Raw genomic sequence first — 22,106 nt, forward strand, 5'->3', positions numbered from 1 at the left:
CACTAGAAGCTTTTTTGATATCCATTTAGATTGGGGCTTCATTAAAAAACCTCAGACAATGGAGTGACTTCTAATTAAGAAGCGCCGCATCTGGCCCCTGGCACCCTATCCCGTTGTTCCATCTATTTTGCTGGGGAGAATTCATTTGTTTCTTAATTAAGAAAAACACCAATAGCGTGAAAAATCTGCTTATGGTACCTGAATCCTAATTAGTTAAATAGTGAGGGGAAGGGGAAAACACATTCCAGTAGCCCTAGAAATGAACTCAGAGCTGATAAAAATGAACTAACTAGCCTTGCATAAATCGAAGCTGGGGAGAAAGTGTACCATCATTATGGCTAAGACAATATGCAAACTATCTTCAAAGAAATCAAATTGCCGGAATGTTTTCATTTGCATGTATTAACCATTAACATAATGAGGAGAAGTGACATTGGACCCGGATTGTGTGTCTGTTCGGATTGATAACTCTGCTGCATCTGCAAATAGTCTCCTCTGCAAAATTATGCTAGCAGTCAAATCAGTGCTGAACTGTGGAGGGAGAGGGAGAGTGATGGAGAGAGAGAGAGACACACACGGATGGAGAGGGGAGAGAGACAGAAAGAGAGCAAGAGAGAGAGGAGAGTGGAGGCTTTTGCTTTTTTCGTTTTATCAGGGAGCTCAGTGCAAACCTGCTGCAGTGTTGAATCGGAGCCATCATCCTCTGACAGCTATCCTTAAACAGGAAGGTGCCGCGAGTCATTGTCTCTAAGGCTCTGCGGAAAGCTGCTCTGTGTGTGTGTGTGGGGAAGGTATGGGTTGGGGGGTGGGGGCACAGAGGATGTGCCCATGTGGCTGCTAGCTAGAGACAGACCTCGAGTGGGCACACTTCACACTCCTCACCCCCACCTCCTCCCCCTACCCCAAAACCGTCTCATACATATCGGACACATGCATGCACACGCCTGCACGCGGGGCTCGTGCGTACACGTGTCACCCCCACCAACACCACCACGGCTATTTCCAAAACACACACACATCTGAGTGCTTCCAGGATACCAAAGGCTCACTTATCTGTTCCGCAAAGACTTACCATGTCCCACATTGGTGAGTTGTGCGGGCATCCGGCCAAAACCACTGCACCCCCCCCTCCAACCTCCCCACTGCAGGCGTCATGCAAAACACTGAACTTGTCTTCAATATTCAAAATAATTTTTCCAACATGCTATTTCCCAGGATCAGCCTCTTAGGTCAAATTATTCAATTAAGTGTCTGTTTATTACTGATACCAAAGCTGGGTGGCGGTTCTACTTATCACCTTTTTTGCAGATTGGTGTTCTCGCAGAATACCACCATAAAGATTGCCTTGGCTGTAATTAAAATGGCACAGAGACAAATTTGGCGCAGGGCTAAAGACATGGGGAAATGAAGGAGGTAAGAGGGTGGGGAGGGGGTGGAATTGCAGGGGCTACGTTCTGTCATCCGGTTGGGAAAAAGTTGAGGATGTGCAAAGTAGCGAAATTGCCGTCGAGGGCACTACAGTATGCCACAAAGGAGCAGGTAGGAGAGAAGAAACGCAGCCTTGCGGTGGCGTTGTTGTCACCGCCGCGCGATTGCGTGGAGGGAGCGGTCAGGGAACGAGGCTGCTCTTCAGAGGGTCTGACTGAAGCGAGCAAACAGGAGTCGGCGGTTGGTTTGTATGGCAGAGCTGATGCTGTTCAGACGTCCTAAACGCCAGCCGGGCTCGCATCCATCCACGGGCCTGTGTGTTTGATGAGCTATTGGCAGGCTGTGGGGACACGTGTTCCCGTGCCTCGTGGCAAACATACCTTTCACCATCTTTGACTCCACCAGCCTGTGTGACTTCTCGGGGAAAAAAAATATGAAAGAAATCAAAGCGCCAATAAGCTGAGGGGTGTTAAGCCAGAGAGGAAGGGGGGGGGGGAGAAAAAGAAAAGAAAGACCTGAGCGACTTTGGATTTTGACAGAATCTTCATGTGCTCTCTGACAAAAATTTGCATTGTTATCGCAGATAACTGGCGATGTTTTTACTTGGTTGTACATTTTTGTGAAATATGTAAAACGTAAACCGAGCCTCTAACGATTCCCTTAATGACGCGGATCTCGCTTTTCTCCCCCGAATCGCGTCTTAGCGGGCTTCTCAGTGCAGAATGTCTGATATCTGAATATTAAAAGGGAGTTTCAAGCTCATCTGCAAATGTGATTTGCACATATCACACTTCTGCAGTCGTCAAGCTGCTTCATCGCCAAGCTTCTGAGCAAAGAAGGCTGGGGAGGGGAGGGAAGAGGGGGGGAAAAAGAAAAAGAAAGATGCACATATGGGTTGCTATTGATGTATTCCATTTCTGACCTAATTTAAATCCCTGCCAACAAGCTCATATGCATACTGTACATTTGCTAAATTACAGAGTGTAAACCTTGCCTTCTCACGGAGACAGGTGTAAACATCGATGTTGTCATAATGCACCGGCGGTAAATATGATAATCACGCGATGCTGCAATAGAGCACAAAATAATTTGGACATCATTTTGATGCCTGATGGGCCCAGGGGAATGGCCTCCAGAACGAAAGGTGGCCCATTGACATGCTATACACGCCAAGATATAATTATGGCTGCCTGTCTTTGTTCCTCCCAAGCTTCCTCTCAGAGCACTCGTAATTTGCTTGTGATATTTTGCTATTCTTTACGATTGAGTTATTCTCCGTGGACTCGAGTATTACACGGGTGTAAATGAAGATGCAAAGAACTTGCTCTCCTGCCAAATTCCAAAGTTAGGAAAGTCTAAGTTTAATATCGAGGCAGCCAAGCTGATGCCGATGGGAGGGAGTCATTTTGCAAAAGCCCGATTTGAAATTTTATTTAGGGGAGGGGGGGATCCTGACACGTGACGATTTTTTTGGGTGCCTGCCCCAAGTGTCATCTCTGGCTATCTGTGTGGGACTTTGCTGATAATAAGGGGCAACGCTCGAATATCTTTAGGGTATGCAGTGTGTCGAGCTGCGGTTTGTTGTCATGATAATCCCCTCATTTGTAATGTTGGGATCAGCAGGTTACGCCTCTCCACTTGCCTGCCATGTCAAGGCTCGGGACTGGCGAGGTGGATTGTCATTTCTGAAGCAATATTTTGACAGCGCCTTCACTTTGCTCGTACGCTGCGGCTCAAAGGTCAGAGCTGTGCCACTTCCATTTACTGTGTGTGAACACAATCCCTGAGGAGTGGAGCGCTCCACTTCTCCCTCTCTCTCTCAGTCTGACAAACACACACTCGCACGTAGTCGTTCTTTCTGCCTCTCACCATTTAACTCACTTGTTTTAGGAGATAGATGTCAGGGCTAGGCCCACACAGGGGTTTATAGTGGGTCTGAAGCTCCCAAATTGAAGGGCAATTACAACTTATAAACCTTTATAATAGAGTAAATGGAAAAAGGCAGCTCTGTTCAGTTTACCTCACTGTGATGCCTGATTTCCCTTACTGCCATCTCTCCAATTAGAGTTTTGTAAAGACAGCCACCGCTCCCTCAGTCAGCGCTGGTCTTGCCTGCCTCATATCACACACGCTGCTGTGTTCTTCTTTTTTTTGTAAGAAACATAGTGTGGTGTGATTGTTGCAAGTGCACAATGTCTCAATGGTGTAGCTGTCATCCATTTTCCTGTGTGCTCAGTGCCACTTCGCAGACACAGAGGCAGGTTATGTCAACCAAATAAGGCACTTGTCAGTAATACAAAAAGACATTGTTGCTGGTCCATTGTTACCTGCTCTGCCAGCTATCATATAGAAAGTGATGGAGTGACGGTGTTTTGGAGTGCGGTGGCGGCTCCAGAGCCCTCGGGGGTATTATGGGTGTAAATCTCCCTCGCACAGTTCTGCTCCAGGCCAAGGAGAGCATCATCATTAGCCGGAGCAGATGGAGGGGCTTCGGCGCTGTTTTCCTCCCTCTTTGCTGTCCGACTGTATGCTGGAATCCCCCCCGGTTTGATACAATGCAGCGAGCGCATGAGGAGCAACAGCCGAGCCCAGACAATGAATGATGAAATCCACATGAAATCAGATGAAAGCTACAGTACACGCGCACATACACACATATGTACCCCAGGAGATTGATTTATCATTTATTTGTGAAGCGATGATAGCGGAGGTTTGGTTAAGTGCCGTTTCTGTGCACATGTTTGCGCACTTTTATGTCGGTGGCAGGGAGGAAACATGGAAGATGGGGCTCTGATAGTGATGCTAGTGATCTAGATCAGAGAAGGAATGTAACTGTTTTGAAAAATGATAACATTCAATATTTTCACAGTTGGAAGATGTGCAGACTTTATATTATAGTAAATAAAAATGTTTCGGATTGCGCTTTGTACATGGGAAACTTTTTGTCGAGGCTTTTTTCTCACAATTTTCTGGTATTCTTTTGGATATAAAAGGCTGTTCATGTCTTGATTCCTCTGATGGTAATATGGGAAACTTTTGCATCACTATAAATCTGGAAATTGGCCATTTTTACACTGGGGCTGGACGGTGGCTAGCGCCTGATAATTCACTAGAACCCAAAATCAGCCCGATACAGTGTAAGAGTTTACGCCTGATTCCAAGGAAGCTAATCAGTGCAATCATTTATCAATGAGGAGTATTTATCTCCAGCAACCTAGCTCCTCATTGATGCAGTAGTATTTCACAGTGTGCTAGAGGCCTGCTATCCAGGGAGCACAAAGTATGTGTGCGTGTCTTTGTGTGTGCGTGCGTGCTGTCTGAAGCACTGGCAGAATCCTAATCTTCCAGCAAGAAGCTTCACATGGCCAGATCAAGAATTAGGAGGGAGGCAGAGTGGGGGAGGAAGGGGAGGAGGAGAAGGAGGAGGAGGGGGAGAAAAAGCCCAGCTCGGTCTGTGTTTTAAAGGACAGTGCTTTGAATGTCATTTGACAATTTCCTTTTAATTAGAACTAATTTACAGAAAGATGCCCACCAGCTAATCTTTACAGGATAATTAACTTCTATTTTCTTTACTTTTAATTAAAAAGTGGAAAAGATTTAGCTGATCCATAAAGAATTGTTCTTTTGAAATGTTCATCAGACTTCACACTTCTTTTGGCATTGGTAATATTTAGATCCTATCTGCTGCTCACAGCCTCCACTGAGTTATTGGAATGATTTTCTACCCCCCTTATCCGAGGTATTAAGAAGTGGAACTATCAATAGTAGAAATAGGAACCGTAGGCAAATTAGAATTGAATTAATGAAGAATTTATTGCAAAAGAACCCCCCCCCATGCTTCATAGCACTGGAATGAAATTGACATCTTAGATATATCCATTTCATAGAAATTCCTTGATGAGAAAATATTGTTTTATCTACACTTTTTTGATACCGTAATCATTTTTCTTTTTCTGAAGGCGCCCCATTAAATTCTTTGAAACGATGCTCGACTGAAAGCTAATTGTTGCGGAGGCAGTTTTAGCATTTTAAAATATCGCTACAGTATTTTAGCCCCCACGGGCTTGCAGGCCACTGAATGTGATGAATATGATGCTTTCCACGTCAAACGAAGGCATCTTATTAAGCACTTAACAGACAGTCAAGTGCCCGGTGCCTCTGCAGAATGAAAACTCCCCGAGTCTCATCAGAGCTGCTCGACAAAAGTCTTTTTCTCGCCACTGTTAGCACCTTCCAACAGACTTTACTTAGTGGAGATAAAGTGAGCCAATATGAGGTGAGCGTGCTGTAGACAGAGCCTCCACTCGTCTGCAGACGAGCCAATGGCTGAAGATGGATGCCCCCACTTAACCATGATAGCTCCCTGGAGGAGCCTCACTCAATGGCTTCATTAAAAGTGAACGTTCTAGTGAAAAGCTCGCTTATAAACCAGTAATTAAGACCACACATATTTTACCTGCTTTGTTTCAGCTGTCACATGCAGTGTACAGGCACATGGTTAACTTTTATTTCCTTATGAGTAACAGAATGACACTAATAAATCACTCAGCCAGAGAGGGAAGCAAGTGTGTAACAGGAAGGACTTAAATCCAGCACACTGGCCACTTTAACAGCATTTTAATCCCTTCGTTGCACCTACAAAGCAAATGTTACCCTGCAAAAAGAGGCATTAACTAAGCCCATATTACTTGGAAGACAAGCTCAGTGACTTTTATGGACCAAACGTTGTACCAGTGTCCACTTGGACATGTGCGCGTCCCTCTGTAAGCTCTAGAGAGGCAAGTAAAGTCAGTAGAGTGAAGCAGGACCCAGCTAACTCCACAGAGAAACTGGCTGGCATCTGCTGAAGCCCTCGGGCACGCTCAGAGGTGCCTCCAGCATTTTAATGGCATAGTCAAATGCCAGCATGTTTTCATGCCATTCCAATTCAAATTCATTGGATAAAGAAGTAAGAGCGTGTTATTCCCCTTCAACGGTCCAGACAGAAACACTGGGCGCAACAACACAGAACTTAGAAACTCCGCAAACATGCCGGGGATCCAAAGCTGTGTCTGATTGGAATAAGATACTTGACTGGAATTATGTTAACAGTATTTGAGAAAAAAAAAAGAAAAAAAATACACACACACCCCTTCTTTTTTAATTTTATTATTATTTATTACAATTTTTATATGTGGATTTCACAGGATGTCATGAGAAATCTGTGGACGGTGCTACTTTCCTAGCCCGCGGGTGTGCCTCAGTGTTGCTGCACGAAGCTTAAATGTACAGCAATGTAAACTCGGTGGGCCATCTAAACACATGATGTCATCAGATCACATTTAGATGCCTTGTCATCTTTAGCTGCAGCCTCGCAGACGAGTGTGTGTGCTCTTCCTCTGCGTGTGTGTCATACGAGGATGTGAATACATTCACCCCCCTCCACCCCCACTCTACAACAAACCCAGCCTCTCTCCCTCCCCTTTTCACCACACAATATCCTTTTTTTTTGTTTGTTTTTTTTTGGGGTGCTGCGTTTTCAAGCAGTTTGTTGACTGTTGATTGTAAGTGCCCGAATTTAGGAAGGCAGCCATTTCTAATCACGAGAATTACACTGCTTAGCAACCGGAAAATCAAGTTAAACAATAGCATTGCTTATTCTTGGTCACAGACTGCGGCTCTGAGAACACATCAGTCTCCACTGAAGCTGTTCCACGCTCCTCCCAGCACACACACACACACACGCATTTACACACAAGCAGCCATTCACAGACAATATGCAAATGCTAATTTACTTTTTGACTTGTGTTACAGCATTAGCTCCACATTTAGTTTGATCACAGAGTGTACAACTTGGAGAAAAAAAAGGAAGCGTTTTTTTTTGTGTGTAACATTTATGCAGTACAAAAAAAAAGATGCTTGAAATGAAAAATTCCTTTGAGGGTTCCTGTAGCATATGAAGCTATTAAGAGCTGCGTAAATGGTATCTATTTCATTACAGTGATCAAGGATTAAATTAGTGGCTTGAGCCCTGTAACATATACACTAAGTCTCCTCCAAGGCTGAGGGAGCCCTCTGCTTCCCAAAGGTCATTAGAGCTGAGGAGAGAGGATGGCCCCCAGTCTCCCCTTGCCTCTCTCCACTACCTCCTCCTCCTTTCCTTTCTCTTTTCTCTCTCTCAACCTTCCCGACCTATCCTTCAAGATGAGACACAGTCGTGTTTTTATGTTTTCTCACACGGTTGTCGTTTCCTTTTTCTCCAGCTGTGGAGGGTTAGGATCACAGAAATCTAAACCTGCTTGGCAAAGTGTATTCCTGTATTTCCTCCCACGCAAAAGTTTGCATGTGTGTGTGCGTGTTCACCCGGAAGTGAGGAAGGCCCAGTATCAGTTTTGGCACAAAGGGCCAGTCACGAGGAGCAGCAGAGCTGGCAGAGGTTGAGCTGTGTGGCCCTGTTGGATTTCAGGGCTGCATTATGCATTCATGTTTAGTCTCAGGTGCTACGTTTTATCCCCAGGCCAGCTTGGACACATTTTCAATGGACCTTTTGGATGAAAAACTGTATAGGTGGGAGCAAAAATGATTTCCATGCTTATAGAGATCTGCCGCTTTGTTCTGTCAGATTCAATTACCTCACCTCTAATTAGGGAGCTATAGAGGAGGCTGGGTTTGTGATCCACACATCACACTGTGGAGCCTGCTGATAATGTGAGGTATCGCTATCACAGCCCGGCCACAAGCTCCCCACATTGCGGATGCTTGAAAAAGCATGCCATGAAATTAGCAGTCACTCATACAGTTTTGCACATACACACATATTTCTTCAGAGCTCCCCTTTTTCTTCGTCTTCCTTTTTTTTAAGTGTGAGCTTTGGAACAAGGTTGGCACATGTGTGTGTGTGTGTGTGTTTTTTCTTTCCTATTTTCTGTTTTAGTCCACTGAGGCACAGACTTGAGTACAGAGTATATTTTCCTGAAAGATATGCTCATTCCACCACCTCAGTCCGTACTCCTCTGTTCCCCTCTTCCTCTGTGACTCATTAATCCTCTGTCCATCATATGGTCTCAGAGTATCACCCCATTTTATAGACTCAGTGGGGGCATTACCATATCCCTCTTCGGAGCTCCACTCCGCATGGCCGATCCCTATCAGACAGAGGCCACGCCATGAACAAAAGAGCCACTGTGATCAAGCCTGCATTCAGCTACCAATGTCTCTATTAGCATTGGCTGCTCCTGCTGCATGACTGTTTGAACAGAGCTGAGATTTCTTTCTGTCTCTCTCCGTGCACGGCAGAGGAAGAGTCTTGATGAATGCGGATGATACAGTTGAGGCTGGAGGGTGTGCATGTGTCAGGGCCGATGTGGAGGGTGCAGGGATACCTGGACACTGACCCTGATTGAGAGGAAGTTGAGACAGAGTGCAGCCTCCTGAAAGATCCTGTTAAAAGTGAGCAGATAGCAGCGTTTGTGCTACGATTATCTCGCGATCCAAGCCTTTTGTCTGCAAACTTGAAAGTGTGCTCTGAAAGGCTGCCACACTTCAGGTTACAGATAATTAGCGCAGGGCTTCAGCTGCTAATTATTTTAACGATCATTTTTAATGATAAACTAATTAACTGTTGAGTGGAGTGGTTCTCAACCTGTTAGGAAGCCTTCCTGTAACCCGTCGCCACGTGTTAAATATTTACAGACGAATAAACCTGTGACTTTGTATCTTTAAACGACATGTTTTGTCTCAAATGTGCAACTTAAAATGATATAAAACAGAGAAAGGAAGAAAACGGGCACATGTGAGAGAGCGAATCTGTTAGCTTTGGCTTTTTTTTGTGTGACATTTTCTGATTGATCACTCTTTAAAATGAAGCTGCCTCGCTAATTAGGTCAACCGGTAGATGATTTTGTCATTGGGTAAAGATCCCGTGTTACTATAAAGTTAACATGCATCTCTAGCAGGCTTAGATCAGCCGTAATGAGCGCACCACTTAAAGCCGGCTGTGTTGTTTTTCTGCGGCAAAGTGAAGCGCAGACACTTTCTCCGCGGTGTCATTGGCCATCTGAACTCCAGAGGAGGCTCGATAAGAGGGCGAAGCAGCCGACATTCCTCTGGCCCAGTTCGTCAGCAGAGCCTATAGAAATGCACCAACAAGCGTGGGTCACACAGCGAATGTGACAGGATTTTAAACAGTACACAACTAAATATAGCAGGAACGCCACTATCAGAAAATGAGTTAGGAGTGTGCTGCTGGTCGTTTAGAAAGTCATTATTCTTATCATTGCTGTCTCTGAAATAATTTCAGGTCTCTCCATGCAATGAATACTGTATAATAAACTAAACATGTGACAATGCGAGCAAACTTTGGTCAATCTGTGCGGTCCCAAAAGAAGTAGCCATCGGACCCCCTTTAATGTCTCAGGCTGGGTGTAATATTTCATTTTTCCATATTCAGCAAGGCCTCCAGTATCTCTATCAGTTTGAAAATGCTCCATTTAGTTACTATCTGTTGGAGTGGGGAAGTGAGATGCCCTTATTCTGAGTCTATTAAACCTCAATTCTATCTCATCTTATCTACCTAATCTTTGTGTTTTATTGACCATGAAGTTTATCTTTAATCTCCCTTTACCCTTATTATCACACAACACTGTAGGTCTATTTTCCGCGGTGCAATGGCGCTGCTGTATTTGCCAGCAACAGAGGAAGAATCGTTTAGTTGTACACACAGTTCTTATTCAGCTGTGTAATGGAATGTGTACACACTGTGTGTATAGAAATGTATTTCCCCGCTTTCTTTCACACTGTCTTCAATTGCCTTGGCAGGAGCTTTTACCGCCAGTCATACAATCTCCCCTTGATACGGCGATATTTATCTCTCAGTATCATCTTAAGTGATGGTAGACTCATCGAGTCACTTCACGCCTCACTTCACTCCTCAGCGAATCAGCAGAAGGCATCAGATAAGATCATAAAACTGTATCCTAATTTAAAAGCGGCACTCTGCCTCTGCAGTGTCTATTAGAGATCCGCGTGCTAATTCTTTTCATGTCCGGGGCTCCTGCAGATGTTGGCTTCTACAAAGGAGTAATTTATAAGACTAATGAAAAGAGCAAGCAGTTTGTGGACATCAGGGGGGTCTTTTATGAGACTCGTCGCAAGAAGAAAGAGAAACAGGAGAGGCACACCAGCCCCACTTTCTGAAGTGAAATTATTGCTTTATTAAAGCTGAGGGGGCTCGCTCCCGCTACAATAGAACAAACAGACTGAAAGGTGTGGAGAGGATGTAAGTGCGCTCTGTTTGAGCTCTAGGTTGATGCACGAGAGGCAGAAACAGAGACAGCATCCTCATCTAGCTGGCAGTGACAGCAGCACTTTTGACATGATTGTTCACTTTAAACACGACTCGAGAAGGAGCAAGGAGTGTTTTTTGTTTTTTTTCATGGGGCTTATGCAGGTTTTTCTCAGAGTGCATCATCTCAAATATTAAACTAAACTTAAACCAGAAGGGCTCCCCCAGTCTTTTTCGCTTTTGGTATGTCATGCGGGGACTTTGCGGGCATGTTTTGGCAGAAAAAGGAGAGAGGTGTGCGATGCGCATTATCTTAATAACATTCAAATGCTGGGTGAGATGTTTTCAGAACTAATACAATTCAGGTGGCAGTACAGTAATTCCATCAACACCCTTGATTGAAGCAAAATGGTAATATGCAAATACCAAAAGAGATGTACAGCTACAAGCAAAAAAAACTCTGAAATCATTTAGATTTAAAGAAATAATATTGCACAGAGGGGGGAAAAAATTAATCACACGGAAAAGTGTCTCCTTTAAGATTGCACTGGTGTATTACCCGGAGGCATGGAATGTAAATGGAAAATCAACATTGTACCCTGTGATAAGGCTAACAAATTAATAAAAGTATTTTCTTTCCTCCTCCCATGCTGATGCCTGTGTGAAAAGTCTGGAAAGGAACTTTTTTTTCTTGCCCCCCTTCTCTCCTTCCCTCTCTCCATCTGTGTGAGGTTTTGTTTTGCAGGTAGCGGGATTAACATCAGCGCTCACCTTGGCTGCATGTCAGCTTGTTTTTCTAGAAAAAAAAAGTCTCAAAGGGATTTTTTTTCAATAGGAATAATGGAAACACTGATGTGAAGCACGGTGGTAAAATAATAGTGTTTATTGGGGTGGCTTTATCTTTAGTCTGTACGAATCTCTGAACATGTATATATACGACGCATAGACCACGCAGTGTTGCGCAGTGCTTTGAATTTGTATTATTGCAACACCGGAAACAACGAGAGACAAGATTTTGATTCTTGAAAGCCTGAAGGATGTGATGAAATTGCTGAACATCTCCCTTGTGTGTCTGTGTGTGTGTCTCTGTGTACATATGTGTGCCTGTTCCCTCAGGTCCTCTGGAGGATGGCCTGGAGGAAGAGGAGGAGGAGTGCGTCTCCGAGGAGAATGAGCTCCTGGCCAAAGATGAGTTTTCGGTGGAGGAGAACTTCACCGCCGAGTTTGAGACTGAGAACATGAGCTGCGAAGACATGGAGTACTTCTGCAACAAAGGTGAGCGTCCCGCACTCGGCCAAAACCGAAACTTCACAGGCGGGCTTCCTCATGCGGCGTTCAGCCATCTTTTCTTTTTTTAAACGCCTAATATGGGACAATATGCTGTGCCCGCCCCGGTGCCTAGCATCAAAAAGTAAGTTAAACTCCTGCCAATTGTGTCTAATAAAATTCCTCAACATGTTCAAATCAAACCTGGCAGAACTTGTGTCCGTCTGAGAATTTCTCCCGCATCACTGCCTGGAGTTGAGACTATCCATTTTTGATATTTGATCCCCAGCAATCCACCCAAGAGCAGTGGTTTGATCTGAGATGGAGATGGCACCAGCAACACTGGCTCTCCCTCTGTGATAGTGCTGTGAAGGTGTGCTACGGTGCACCAATGCACTGGAGAGCGCTTCCCTTTGAGCCGGCGCTAAAGCTCTGTGAACACTCAGCAGCACCTGCTACTGCTCGGAGGTCCAGCACTATAAAGCGCCTCAGCGTCGCCAAATGCGCCCGAGTCCTCTTTGAACTCCAATTCAATTAGACTGCTTCTTTGTGTGTTTGTTTCATTTCGGTCACACCGTGCCATCACAGGAGCTAATTTGTGGCCTGCTTCAGGTTACAGTGTGAAGATGACAGACCTGTCCCGCCTCCCCCCAACCACCGCCACCCAGCCCAGAACCTCCACCCCCAACCCCACCGCCGCCGCCTCTTCCTAGCCTCCGGTTACGTGGCGTTCGCTACCCCAGGTGTCCCCACTCTTACGGATGCCACAAATTTGACTTTTTAATGAAGAACCGATGCTTTGAATGTCTGCCTCCTCGCCCTCCTTTCAAAGGGAAATTTGTTTAGAATTATTTCTCCACACTTCTAAACTGATGTGCCTCGTGGGATTACATTATTGAAGGAAAAAAAAAAAATCTTTCATGTTTCAGGTAGGCTATGGCCCGGTAATCGTATCAATAATGTTTTCCTTTTGTTCTCCGGGAAAAGTTGAACGGCGCAATTGTTCAGAAATTGCAATTACCAGAGACGCCTCGGCCGCTTCACCCTTTGTCTCCTCCGTAATGTGTCCCCACTCAAACTTCAAAGTACGAGGCATATACTTCTAATAACCCAGTAGCTATGAAATAGATGGCGCATATTGGTGGTTACAACAAGAAAAAAAAAGTAGTACAACTTCTGAAAATTTTCAAAGAACCTTGTCAGTGCCATTTGATATTCCCTTTGTTTAACGAGCCGGGTCTCAAATCTCCTTTCCCTGTTTATGAATAAAGACAACACGAAATACCAATCCATAATGTCAAATAGTACTTTCCCTGAGCACTTCTAATCTGTTCCTTGTCATACACGAGCCTTACTAGTCCGATTTTTTTTGTATTACTTTGCTATCTGAGCTTACAGTAGCTAAGTCTCCCATTGCCTCCTAAGACCCAAATGATGTACTATCCAAATTTCTTTTCTCCTAGTGCCAAGTTGTGTCCAATCATCAGGTGTAGCCACTTTCCCATGATCCCTTCCTCAATTAGATCTGTTTAAAACTAATGTCGGAGTGGCTTAAATTTACCCCACTTATGTGAAACTGCCTTGAATTAAACGGGACGCAATCCTGGCGGCATTAAATGGTTTAAGTGTGTTATTCCTCGACTATAGGAGGCAAAAGAGAGCCCCCCCTTGATTAACTAAACCCTCTCAAATGTGATGGCGTGCTGTAATTAGCCCTGTGCGGACTTGAACGTGGGTTTTAAAGCAGCCACTCATCCCATGGCCTTTATCTTCTGCTGCTTCCCGGAGAATAAGGTCTCCCGTGTAAGGTTCCTCCACTGAGCAGTGACTCTCTGGTCTTAGCTTAGCCTTGTATCTGTGTAGTCACTCTCTGAAATGGGCTTGTCAGGGGGACCTAAAACCTCCATTAAAAGTTTCAGTCTATAATAGGTATTAAAAAGCTGTAGGAACACAAAGAGGAGTACCAATTTTCATTAACATATGAAGCACTTATTAACTTTGATCAGAGTGCGGTGAAGTAGCAAAGCCGCTTAAAGGCGCAAAGGTCAAGAAGTTGAATGCCACCAAAGACTCAGCCATTTGCCTTACCCTTGCAGAAAAGGGACTCCCCAGATAAGTGCGTGGAGCACCTTGACGTCCCATCTTGGTCTGAGGCTCAGGAACCTCAAAATTAGGTGACGGTTGACTCCCTGACCTGTTTAGTTAATAGTGCTGTGGCTCTCACTGGGTTTTGGCCCTTTCATTGATTTAGCTTGTAAGGTGCTGTTGGCATCTCTCTCTCTCACACACACACACACACACACACACACACACACACACACACACACACACACACAAGGGCCTGTTAGCTTGACATTGGCAACAGAAATGACAAGAATGCTTTTAGGATGATCTTTTTTTTCTTCTTCAGACAAACAGTAGAAATGATTAGTCCTGCATCAGTGCTTCCTAAGCCCTCTGACTTATGACCCATTTAAACACAGCATTGTCCTTTTGTTAGGCCTCACCAGTGGTCGCACACGTCCAGTTTAACAAAGGAAGGAGTGATTTTATTCTTTTGTTTTTGGAGATGAAAAAAGTTCAAACAGACTTCAAATGCAAAAATCTATTAAAATAAAGGTAAATTTTTATATCAGGAACATGTGTTTCACATCATCCCAGGTAATTACTCCAATCAATGCCTCTATTAGACAGCTTCATTCAATACTCTGCAAGTTAATATTTTATTTTAGATACACAATTCAGTGATCAAGAATTAAAATACAGTTCTTTATCACTGATGGAACTATCCAGCTGCACATGAAGTACTCAAGTTAGACCTATTTTGACCAGCTACACAATTTAATCCCTTGCATAATGCATCATGATTGTCAGTAATGGGCAGCCCTGAATCGTGTGGATATACGGCTACAGGTATGAGCAGCCCCCTGTCAGTTCAGCTCAGAATAATGTCTCTGAAAATGAACAAGCTTGGTGGAATAGTAGCACCCCAGAGAGACTGAACACTGTTTTAATATACATGGCATTTTAGAGGGGGTCTGCCTCCCTTTCAAGACTTCTATGAGGAGGGGGGGAAAGGCACACATCTAAAGAAATAACCTTGGCTTTCCCTTGCTATTAAACAAGAATTTTTACCTCAAACAACCTCTCCTGCTCGGTCAATTTCACATTTATGGAGCTGTGCTTGTGAAGAACCCCACAGATGAACACGCTCGCTCCCACAGAAAAGATTTATACTCTATTGACACACCTGGCTCCATAATTGTGAGAAAGATACCTTTTTTTATATACGCTGAGTGGCATCTTTTTTTTACTGAAATTGTGAAATTTCACCTTGCTGTTTCACCCCCTCTTTTATTGTTGGCTATCTGTGAAGTTCAGCACAGGGTGTTGCCACAAGCTGTTCCCTCTGAGCGTTCCAAGTGTTTGTCTGATGACAAATGACTTCCTTACTTAGCACTGACAGTAAATTTACATGCCATTTCACGTGTCTCATTTCCTCGACGTAAAACAGCTTTTCATGAAGTTACATTACACGAGGGTTGTTTTTTTTTTTTCAGCTCGTTTCTGAGGTTGTTGCGGGTGTCAAGATACATTAAGTTAAATGTGAAAATTTGCACTCTTTTGTGCCGTTCTCCTCGAATTACAGAAACGATGTGGGCAGAAATATTCTATCACAGTTGAAGTGAAAAGTGAAAGCAAAGGACTTAACACGGTAAATAATTAATAAAAAAAACACCTTGACCTTTCAAATAACCTCTCGGTGAGTAATTTGACTTGCGGCAGCCACAGATGTACAGTAACAAGGAGAAAGTGGCACAATTAATTATTCTTTGTGCGACACAGAAGTAATCTGAATCTCCAGCAACACGGGAGGAAGATCTCCTTGGCTCTTTCACCACAGCTGCCAGTGCCCAGAATGGTAAATGTGGAATTTTAATGCACAGTTGATGCTGGAGAATATGGGGAAATGCTAATTTGTGGTGCGATAAGATGAATCGAGTCATCCCTTTAGCCCCATTTGACTCAGTGGAGGAAATTAATCATTAATGTTTGTTAAGTATGACAATCTAACTGGGCCAGATCTACATGCTCAGAGACTGAGGCAGAGCGAGATAAAGACCCAGGCTGCAGACAGGGAGGAAAACTGCCAGATTCTGTAATGATGGGAATTTATTGGCATTTAAAGAGACAGTGGCAAGGCATTTCACTAATAGCCTCCCTCCATTGGAGTGCTCTGCCTGCCACAAATTGCATGCAATTCAGACCTATTTTTCAGATAGCAGAGAAGTCTTACAGCTATGCTTGACTTTGGTGAAAAAGGTTGCTTCCTTGAATTGACTTTATCTGTATATGTGACGCAATCTGCATCAGCAGCCAAATATGCAATATCAACGGGCTAGCGCCACCGATGCTGACGAGGGGGGGGGGCAGGCATACCCCTCCTGATATTACATTTTGAAAATCATCGCCAAGCTCCAACACCAGGAAGCATGTGATGGGTTTAGAAGTGCGGCACCGGGTTAAAGTCATCGAGCCTGGGATTTGGTAACCTATAGAACTCTGCAATCCCATAGGAATACTTAAAAATACTTATACTCCATCTTGCAGAAATTGCAACCTGTCTCAGGACTCAGTGGTCAGGATTAGAGTGCCCTGAGCTCCTTAAAGTCGCACGCGAGAGATTGACATTTTCAAGGGCTTCCTCGGCAGAGACAATGCTAAAAGGGAGGGAAAAAGCCAATATGACTTTGTTGCTACCTTGCTCGAGGAATTGTTTGTGTAAATCGCCTATAAGCTTATTGACCTGAATGTGTGGCACGCTGCGTGTGACTGCGATTTGGCTAGAGAGCTGTCCTTTGATAGAGCAGCGATAGAGCTGATTTTAACAGCTCACTGGCTCCTCTCGCATGCCCGCCAACCCAGAACCCAGCAGGCCGCCTCGCCTCCCCAGCCCTCCCCGTCCCTTCTGTTCTCCTCAGCTTTCTCTCACTCAGCCTCAAGTATATCCATCTGAGCGTGCGGGGAAAGGAACCTAAGCCAGATGTAAATTATGATCTAGGCGATAATGTAGAGGATGATCATTGACAATCTGTCCCCTTTGATAAGACTGCAGAGGGGTTTCAATTCAAATGATGAAACAAAGCAGAGGCTCTATTACTCAGATTGGACCTCGGTGAATGAAACGGAGCACCTCAATCAATCCATTTCCATGTTGTTTTAAAATCCGGGGCAGGGGGGGATCTCGACATTTCTCTGTATTCCAGGTTTTATCTTACTGACTGTACTGTAAGCAAAGCTCCAGCACTGCTTCCTCTGCTTGCCTTTTTTTCTTCCTAGTGACATTTGTGCAGGAAACTTCATCAAAGCCCTGTGACATTGTTCCCTGTGAGGTTGCCTGGGCGATTGTGTTTAAAATGCACTGCAAACTGTGTTAGATAGAAGGCAGAAAATCCTTAATCACTGCTTAATTAAGGAATCATCTTGTAGCTTCATTTCCCGGGCTGTAATTAAACACTTCCAATACGTTTCGTTACAGGGCTTAACATGTTCGCCTGAGATCAAGGTAGTGCCTTTAATGTTATCTCACCAGCTTTTTTTTTTTTTTTTTTTCAAACTGCGCTCCATTGGAAGGAACTGTTGATATACGCCTTTGTTATCCTCGTCATAATACGAGCCTGGTATGCTAAAGAGGTTCTCCAGGCCCAACAATAAATAGTGGGGGAATTTAGTTGAGTGGGCTCCGTGATAATATACTGGAAGAGAGGAGGAGCAGGGGGAAGAAATTGCCAGCCCAAGCAGACACTTGCATAAGCAAAAGTGGGTCATAATGACCTCATGTACTGTAAGTAGGACATTTCTGCAGACTTCCCTACAGTATCGCTTTTTTTTCTTCGTACACACATCTCCTATTTTAGTGGGAGATAGAAAGCTGACATCCTTTTGGCAATGTTTGCCGCTCTCTTTGAAGTGAGCCACGTCAAAAAAAAAGGAAAAAAAAAGCTAAACAAGCATAGAGTATGTGCTTGATCTGGAGATTAACCCGACTGAGGATGGCCGGCGCTGAAGTGACGTAGTGTGTGTCCTGTGGCAGTTGTCACTTAAAGGGTGATAACTAAGACTCAGAAATGTGTTTTTCTGGGAACTGTGGGGGGTGAAGAACAGAGGCAGGTGTGGTTACAATATATTCATATTTAGGTTTGCTGCATAAGGTATATCCTAATGACATGTTGTCCTGTCGTCATATATTTGTATTTAAATCTACATGCCCTCTCCCACCCCTCTTTTTCCCTTGTGGTGGCGTGTAGTAAGCCACTGGAGCAATCCAGGCCTCTCCTTGACCATTCACTGTTGGGTTTAAAACATCAAAGGAATGAAAAAGATGGGGTGACAAAAGTGAGAGGAATGTACCTCCACAAACCATCAGCCACCACTACACGCCCCAAGCAGGTTTGCTCTTACCTGCCCGAGTCTGAAGAGACACCAACCACTGTGTCAGCCACATTGGATTTATTTAGAGCACCACACTTGGGGCACCTACTAAGCTCTGATTTATGTGCCTATAAACTTTTGAGTACAAACTGTGCTTACCGTAGACATGCAAAAATAGATTTTCTTTTACAGTAAGTGCGTCTACAGTCTTTTTTCTTTTTTTTTAAACAAGGTCTTTAAGCACTTACATCCTGGAGAGAGATACCCAAATATCCCTTAGCATGGTCCGTGTGAGCCTTGGGACTGTAAATCAGCCCCTACATCCTATAACACACATTCTAGCTCCCTCCACAATAGATCAAACGGTAATAAATAGCCACCTCTCTCCCACACATTGCTTTCCTTCCTGTTCCATTGGGCTTCCTCCTGTTCCTGCAAGCACTCATGGGAACTCCTTTTTACATAAAAGTGTGCAGCTGCATGTGGTGAATGCACTTTTACAAAATCATACACGGAAACACACACGTCACATTGTGATACACTTAACTGGTACAGGGAGAAGATGTTAAAAAACCAAAGTCTGCATAATGCAACGATTCATTAAATTACGTGTCCGAACATTAAATTTGGAGAGAGTGCTGTTCACTTTGGGTCTTGTGTGCATTGTGGAACTTAAAGTGCTTTTTTCCCTCTTTTACTTACAGGGGAGGAAGATGGCAATCGAGAGGCAGGAGAGTCGGAGATGGATGGGCAGGGGGAGAAGAGCAGGCACGCTGCCATGGGGCCGGAGGAATGGGATGGTCCAAGTAAGAAAAGCATGAGTATTACTTTACAAGACAGGCTCTCGGGGGTCATTTGATAAAGTTATTGTTGAGTAACTGAAAGGCATGCGGTGTAGTTCGAGGGAAGGTGATAAAGGGGATAAAATATTATTGTTTCTAAAAATGATTGCCTTGTATAGTAACTATATAGCTACACAATCGTGTCAGAAGTCTGCTGCTCGCTTGAAATGTACGTGAAGCCACCATTCGGTTAACAGTAAATTAAATTGTCAACAACTGCTTCCTTAAAGACATTTTTTTTAAAGAACTGAATAATGCAATGCAGACGCAGCTTTTGAAGAGTTTACAACACATTTTTTTATCTTGTTTGCCCTTTTAGTAAAAGTAACTTCATCAAAATGATGGATAATACATTGAACAAGATAGTTGCATGGCAATTACTGCTCAGCAATAGCCTGCGCCCGCACTGCTGAACACACAAAATGTGATTCCTTTTAATGCATAAAATGACCTCAAGAATTTATTGCAGGTACATGCGTTTGGGAAAAAAAAGAAAAAGAAAGAGAGAGCGGGAGAAAAAAGTGGATTTGGGCAAGTTGTGCTTGCTAGCTCGAAGCCCCCCGGGGTGTGTATTTTATACTGACAGTGAATCAGTGTTATCGCACCTATCAGATAATGCATTTATCATTAAATTTCACATTTGCATTTAAATCTGGGGAAGGAAATGAGCATTGCTGGCTAAAGATAAGAGCGCCGGGACGACAGTAATAAACCATCACTGTGATCAGTCAGGAGACAGGGCTGAGGGGGTCAGCTCAGAACTATGGGGGCCATGACAAAAAGAAGGCATCACATGCAGAGGAAAAAAAAAGGCCCCCTTTTTTGGCAAGAAATGCTGAGCTTAAAAATACTGCTTTGAAAAGGAGGGATGGATGTAGCATGACTGGATGTATGACTGACTGTAATTATGCTTTCCCCCTTCTACTTAGCCATCAGAATGAGAATTAGAGGCTCAGAAACACACTGCTGGACAGGCAGCGGGGAGGGAGAGGAGGGGGACTCGAAGTAAACTTTCTCTTTGCATACAGCGAGGACAGCTGAACTGCAGGGGAAGTGATGTGAGACATGATGCCCATTTCATGTTTTGCTAAACCGCAGCATGAGTGGTTCCAACTTATCAGAGGACTTGGACACTTGTGGCCCAATCTCTGCTGTATTGCTGCCGGAAAAATGACACTTAGCACCTGGCTGCACCCAACTTTAAGCAAACAAGCTTTTATATTGTAGCGTATTGTGTGCGCTTCGCAGCCAGGTCATCGGTTTATAATCATCTTGTTTTTGACATCTCTATGATACACCTACCAATTAATGAGCGACTAAGGCACCCGTGCCCCCCTCGTGTGTTTTCTCAATGGGCACCGCGGAGTAGACCGAAATTAATCTTGGCGCATAATAATGCCATTCACTCTTTCATCATGGCTGCCATGAAAGGTCATTTCCCTTTTTAATTTTTCCCATTGTGCTGGAAAAGTCAGATGGGCATGTTATAATTTGAATAAAGAGGGGGAATCAGACAATCAGATAGGGACATTCGAAATGACATGACTTCCTGTTGGAAGCGATTAAAAGCAAATTTATTTAGTTTGTAGACTGTCTCCCCTTTAATCTCTTTGTAAATGTTCAGATAGTTGAGCATTCAAAAGTTCTTTGTTATTCTTTGGCTTAAGTTTAAGCAGCTGTGATTATGATCACCAACAGATAATTTTTAATCACTGCGCGTGTGCATCTGAATAGGACGTGTAATGGCCATTACATAAAAAGAGAGTGAAGCCTTTTAATGAGGTGGGCTAACTCGGAACATGCCCACCTGCTTTGGTGATTCTATTGAAGCACCTCCATACCATTTCCCTTTTGCTGAGTAACAACAAAAGCCTTTACAATCTACATCCTGTAATTGAACTTTTTTCTTTCTTTTTTTTTGTCCCTGCATTTCATCTCCACTTTAGTAACTCATGTCAAGTGCTGTCCACGATTGGCCCCTGTTCTCTGATTGTCTTTCTGTCTGGAACAGCAGAGAAGCGTACTGAATGACTCAGTATTAATCTGATAGCTGACTCTTCTCTGTTGTTCAGAGTGCTGGGTCTCTGATGTGGAACACCCAGCGAGTTCCCTTTCTCTCCCCTCATCTCTACAAGTATGTCCTTAAGCAAATCTGCACACTGATCTTCTGTCTCGTGTTCATTTCTCGTCACGGGTGTTTCGCAATCAGCCGCTGATTTGCCAGATAGCGTGTCATGCTATTCTATTCATTTTCATGGACTGCCTGTGATAGGAATCTGACTCCGTCTCTCTCGATTCTCTCCCACTTGCTCTCCTCTAGGCTAATTGGGAATGGTGTGTGTTAGCTAGCTAACTCTGCTAATGAACTTGTTCTCATCCTTATCTAAATGCCTTCTCATGTAAACCACACCCCGCTTTGGAAAGTGAAGAAAATCCAGGGTTCGTTAAGAGTGCTGTAATTGTAATCGCTCCAGTTTCAGCTCAAGTGTGTAGTCTGTGAGTGCATTTGTTAACGCGCTGTTATACGCTGTGGACCACTAAATTTAAGAATTAAAGCTAATATGTAGCTGAAGAAGCAGCACATACTCAGATACTGCGCCATATTGTCCGCTGCTAATAGGATGTGGTTTGCCTTCACAGTTTATTATGCTGCCCAAATGCAAATAAATACAGTGTGCACATGCAGTGTGATGTGTGTGCTAACAAGTTTTATTGTATTTTATTTCTGCAGTGATACAGTGGAAAGCATTTCCATTGATCACAATCTTTTTGCAGATTGAAGCATGATGAATGCCATCTTTTGAACTGATCGTGATTGATTTTAGCATCTACAGGCGGATACCCTCTGATTATAACACATTGATTAGCGACGGTAT

The 22,106-nt window shown here is 43.9% G+C and overlaps 1 protein-coding gene across 2 annotated transcripts in view; it reads left to right on the top strand.

Annotated features, from left to right (window-relative positions):
- The window catches only part of zfpm2a (zinc finger protein, FOG family member 2a), a 121,116-nt gene that overhangs the window by 19,515 nt on the left and 79,495 nt on the right, over window positions 1-22,106 (top strand). For both annotated transcript variants that reach the window (XM_005472533.4, XM_013276489.3), the window contains exons 2-3: window positions 11,807-11,965; window positions 19,093-19,194. In XM_005472533.4, the coding sequence (XP_005472590.1) occupies window positions 11,807-11,965; window positions 19,093-19,194 (261 nt within the window). The remainder of the gene's footprint in view (window positions 1-11,806; window positions 11,966-19,092; window positions 19,195-22,106) is intronic.

Source organism: Oreochromis niloticus, linkage group LG11 (assembly GCF_001858045.2).
Source record: "Oreochromis niloticus isolate F11D_XX linkage group LG11, O_niloticus_UMD_NMBU, whole genome shotgun sequence".
Lineage (NCBI taxonomy): Eukaryota > Metazoa > Chordata > Actinopteri > Cichliformes > Cichlidae > Oreochromis > Oreochromis niloticus.